The 5,669-nt window shown below is 34.4% G+C and overlaps 1 protein-coding gene across 1 annotated transcript; it reads left to right on the top strand.

Moving 5' to 3' along the window:
• The first annotated feature begins 2,288 nt into the window (after positions 1-2,288).
• LOC103310475 lies at positions 2,289-3,311 on the top strand. The gene has a single exon (XM_008188887.1). It carries the CDS (start codon positions 2,289-2,291, stop codon positions 3,309-3,311), a length of 1,023 nt encoding a protein of 340 aa, XP_008187109.1.
• The last annotated feature ends 2,358 nt before the right edge of the window (positions 3,312-5,669 follow it).

Raw genomic sequence — 5,669 nt, 5'->3', positions numbered from 1 at the left:
CACTGATAATTATAAATTTTTTTATTTCCTACCGAAACATGTAGGAAGGTATTATTTTTATCAATACAAATTTCGAAAAATAAGGTGAATATAAAATATAAATCCATATTCATTTACATATTACATAGGCACATAATATATATGTTATATTTGGAAATTTGGAGTAGAAAATTCTGCAACTAAGGTGAAATGTTGTATTGAAAACCAAGGAAATGGTTAAGGGGGTGTCACGAGTCTGCGTTGAATAATTTTGCACTAGGAACGCAGTTTTTAAATTGTTGGATTGAGCTCCTCCACTTAATAATTCCCAATTCGAGCACTGCTATTATTGAAATATAGAGGTTTATTGTGTAAAATTACTTGTACTTATAGTTTGGTAATGATTTCATCTCCATCTTGAACCCTTGATATGACATGTTCTTTGTAGCTTTTTCACTACAAACAAAAATACTTTTGTAATGTAATTTAAAAGCCACACATTGCAAGTTAGGGTATGCCCAGCAATAAATTAGTCTGGCCATACACCGTATCTGTTCGTAAAGTAGCAGCCACTAAAATTGTGCCTGAAATATTACGTGTTTAAGCAATTAGAAATATTTACTTTCTCTGTGGACATCCAAATTTCATATTAAATAATATGTCTGTCACCGGTCACAAAGCCTGTGCGAAAATATAATTAATATATCATTAATGTCCATTACCGAATAGCATTATTATACGATTTTTCCTTTCAGACATTATGTGAACAATATCATACCTATGAACACACGACTCGACACACTGATTTTTGAACGTAGGTATATGCTGGGAGTGACCGCGTACGATTCATATATGTAGGTATTTTTTGATGTCATGGCTCTAACATTTAAACCATTCCTGACTCCTGTAACATTTAAACTAAATTACCCATCTGCAATACAACACACCTGTTACGCCGTTGAATATTGTACGCGATCGACGCGCTCGGAGTGCCTACCCAAGTGACTTGGTCTAACGTACATCGAATTTCACACGAAGTGACATTATTTCACAAACGAAAAGGCACCGGGCGGCGGACAAGGAACGGGAAACAGCACCGTCAGTCGTCAGTCGTCACCGAGAGTTACAAAATCTAAAGATTCTCGCAAAGCCGCCGATCGGCGATCCCTATCATAATCATTATCACAAATCCTCGTCAGCCATCCGCAACGCAAATCATTATCACCTACTCGACGACCAAGGTGTATCGATCACGGTTTAAGATTACGGTTCATTCTACATATTACCATTGAACTATATATGATAACGTTATCATATAGTTCAATGCATATTACCACGAACTACTAATGTAGTAGTTCGTGCATATTACACTGTTTCTGCCAACACAACGGAGAGAGAAACGATGGTTTTCACTCGCACAGATCTTCTGTGTGACAAGGAAGGTAAGACTCTCGTAAGAGAGAGAAAACATGGTACCATACTACCATGCACGATTAAAGATAATATAATGGTTGCCCAACAAGCATGGAATAGTTGTCTTTAATATTACTCTCATGATAAAAACAATTCTGTAGCGCTTTTGACAGCAGTGGAATATTTATGTATTATTGTACTATATTAATATAATAATATTATCGCATATTAATATTATAGAGAGCGCACTAAGTTAGTTCAACAGCTGATTCTGAAAGTAATTTCAATTGCCATATGATATTGCTTGTGACATAAAGCCCGTCGAGTAACCATTATATCTTTAATCGTGGTACCATGTACAGATAATTGATATCTACGCAGTTACGACATCTAGCGGTTAATAATGGTACGAATTATGTTGGCTTACGGATTTTCGTCTTACCTATGCCGTATCCATAATATTATGTTTAATACCTATTGTCTATGTTTATTCTACTAGCACGAATTATTGTCAAACGGTAAACAGTTCAACTCTATTCCGGCCATTTTGTCGGCGTCAACATTTTTATCGATTTGTTTGTACTCCTACGTGTTTGGGCGTCGTACTAGTCTGTTACTACGGTTTTTCAGACGTGCCCTCGAGTTGAATTTCTTAAAATTGACGTTATTAACGCTTTACTGTTTTAGCCGTTTTGCGATCGACCGTCGATCGGGTACCATCAATAATATTTATCATCGCGAGCTGTTAATCGTTGCAGTCGAACCGGACGCTCCGTCGTTTCGTCAGTACCTATTTCGTTACGTGTTAATTGAGTTCGGTCCATCGTTTACTTACGGGTAGAAAGCGCTCGGCCGTACGTTTGGAGCGGTCGGCCGTGTCGTCGGACATCGGGAATATGTACGAGTTACCGAGCCTGCTGAAGACGGCGTACCACGCTTGCAACAAAATCGATCGCGCCAGGTATGACTTGTTGAGAACACCGGACGTCGATTTGCGACCATGTTGCGAGTCGCTGTTTGAATTATTAAAAGCCGACAGAAACCTAGACGAGAACAACAGCATGGAGACAATGTACAGCAGATCGCCAACCCCCAGGAGGTATCGAAAACTATGCGAGTCGGCAGCGTTGTACGGGCACTTGGATTGCCTAAAACTCGCCCGTGTGATCGGCGTCCCTTGGGATTCCGGTTTAGAAATTATCGGACATCCGGAGCCCATGATATTCGGTTCGGCGTGCGAGATGGCCGCGCTATCCGGCAATCTGGAGTGTCTAGAGTACGCCTGGGAGAACGGATGTCTCTGGTCCGACCGTACGTGCAGCAACGCGGCGTTGAACGGGCACCTAGACTGTCTCGTGTACGCACGGGAAAACGGGTGCACGTTGGACGAGAGCACGTGCAGCAACGCCGCGTTGCACGGTCACTTGGAGTGTCTACGGTACGCACGGGACAACGGCTGCCCGTGGTCCAAATTGACGTGCACCAACGCAGCGAGGAACGGTCAAATGGACTGTTTACGGTACGCACGGGAAAACAGGTGTGAATGGGACAAGGATACGTGCGATGCCGCCGCGCAAAACGGTCACTTGAATTGTCTCATATATGCCCGAGAAAACGGGTGTGAATGGGACAATGATACGTGCAAGGTTGCCGCGAGCAACGGTCACTTGAATTGTCTCGTTTATGCCCGGGAAAACGGGTGTGAATGGAGCAGAGATACGTGCTATGAAGCCGCTAAGGAAGGTCACTTGAACTGCCTCATTTATGCACATCAAAACGGGTGTCCATGGGACCAGTGGACGGGCATCTACGCAAAATTGCGCGGTCACATAGACTGTTGGAACTACGCTCTGAAAAACGGTTGTCCTTGGGTCGAGAGTACGTACAACATGATATCTTCAATGGATTATTTATGCTAATACAAAAAAATATAAAATATAAGTAATTATTTAATTACTATCATTAATATATAAACATCTGTGTGACTGTATATACAATATTATAATATATATAATAAGTGTTATGTGGATGACACTCTTTTTAGTATTATCTACTTGTGAGGAGTGGCTATCATTAAATCCCCTATACCTTTTTATGTTGTGTCCTCATAATATTATAAAATAATTTTGTATAATATTAACAAAGAATCAAATTTCATAATTATGCAATATAAAATTTAAATTTTGTGAGTAGGTACATTTTTTTTTATAAATACCTAATTATATTTAGATTTAAAACTAGACTAATCCAACCCAAAGATATGCATGTGTGTGATATTTAATTAGTTGTACATTTACTATGAATATGTAGAATATATAAAAATATTTATTGTATTTATTATGTGCCAACCTATGTGTTTTCGCTTTTAACAAAAATATAATATTATTTATTAGACATTTAGATTTTAGATCAATAATCTTAATAATGAGTTACTTACAATAAGATAATAATCTTACCTTTAGATTTTATAAGAGGTCAATTCACTCTAGTTTTTAAGCTAACGGAGCTACACGTGTTCTGCTTTGCGTATAATTTGCTATGTCACGCATTTGTGAGACGGAGACAACGCATGCAGGTATCACGTCCTCTTAATAGGTAGGTATAATAATAAAACTGAATTACATGTTTTTATTATTACTAGGTATTTAATACCTATTTAGATATTATTGTAAGTAAATTATTATAATATAAATGCATAATATAACATGCATAAAGTTTGTTAAATATATAAATTGATATAACGTGAAATATTCTACTTTAATGATAGGTATTAAACTACTAAACAACCAAGTAGTGTACAAAACATAAAAATGAATGTTAATTTATCTATTTGTTACAAGCATTGGTGATTTATGGACGTATTTTTAAAAAGATATTTTCCTTCTTTACATTGTTTCTGTGTGCTTTTTGTCTGGATACAAGGTAATGTTGGGTTTATTTTTTTTTTAGCTTATGTTATATTTTTTGTGTAAATTGTGTATAATATAGTGTGTTTTACTGAAGTATATTTCTGCTATGAGCTTTTTACTCTAGCCAACAGTTTGGTGAAATATGGATTATTGTTATATTAATGCTAGTTTATTAATATTGATATTGCTCTTCAGATAAAGAATAATATGTCTAAAGAACTGTGAAATGGTTACCATCCCTAAATATTGTTTAATTTCCATAATTATAATGACTTTTTGTCTTTTACCTTTATGTTTTTTATTTGATATTATACTGTTTTTCATATTTATTTTTATATGTTTTTATTATTGGCAAATAAGTAATTTCTGTGTGTTTAAATGCATATTTATGTATATATTTTTTTAAATATTTGTATTTAATGTACTTTTATGCAAATATTTTATATTTATTTGTTTACATGTATTGTTTTCTTATATATTATTAATTTATATATTTTTTGTTTATAGTTTGTTCATTTGTTTTTGTTTTCATTTTACGTATTTGGTATTATCTAGTTGTGAATAGTGGCTATCATTACAATATACACGTATTTATTATAATGAATTAAAAATTGTTTGATTTTCTCTCAATTAGAATAGGTACTCTATTTCCAACGATTATTCTCCAAAATTAACTCGATTTGCCATCTGACAAAATATTCTAATTGTTCACAGCAAGTACAAAGGATCGGTAGAATCATATTTTCATAATTGACAACAGTTTAAATTCAATATGTTACCTATTTGCTGTGTCAATAATTTAAAATTGATTAATTTCAATTGCCTAACATTTTTTAAAAGAAGTTGGTAAATATTAGTAGTTAAATAAAACTATTAACTGAGTAAGTAAGTGGTAGTCGGTAGGTTGATATATAATAAAATGGTTTTTTAAAAATATTAAAATGAAACTATTCTCTTACAGTCTTAACTATTTTTTGACGAATGTATAATAATAATTGTATATAATATTATCCAAACTATGCTGTCCAATATCCAACATATGCATTACCCAATTGTTTCTGTTACCTATACTGCCTTAAAATGTATTATTTCTTAGGTTATTGTTACCAATAATACTTAATAGTAGTTTTAGAACATAAATTATCTGTATTATGATGATTTGAATATGATTGTTGAGGGAAGTACCTAGTTTTAGTTGCAGTTTCTTTTTTTAATAGATTTCCATTACAACACAAATAGATGAAAAACCATAAGCTCGAATTAATAAATATATAGGTGACAACCCATGGCAATGAACCTTGATTCAAGTTATTAGCTATAAACAAAAAATAATTATATTACCTGTATACATACTAGCTAAGATACATC

The sequence above is a fragment of the Acyrthosiphon pisum genome, chromosome A2 (genome assembly GCF_005508785.2).
Source record: "Acyrthosiphon pisum isolate AL4f chromosome A2, pea_aphid_22Mar2018_4r6ur, whole genome shotgun sequence".
In the NCBI taxonomy this organism is placed as follows: Eukaryota; Metazoa; Arthropoda; class Insecta; order Hemiptera; family Aphididae; genus Acyrthosiphon; species Acyrthosiphon pisum.
The sequence above is the reverse complement of the archived record's forward strand: the minus strand, read 5'-3'. Positions and strand labels throughout refer to the sequence as shown.

What these genes read in the sequence shown, in the direction of transcription:
- LOC103310475 (XM_008188887.1), top strand. Translation starts at nt 2,289, where the DNA reads ATGTACGAGTTACCGAGCCTGCTGAAGACGGCGTACCACGCTTGCAAC.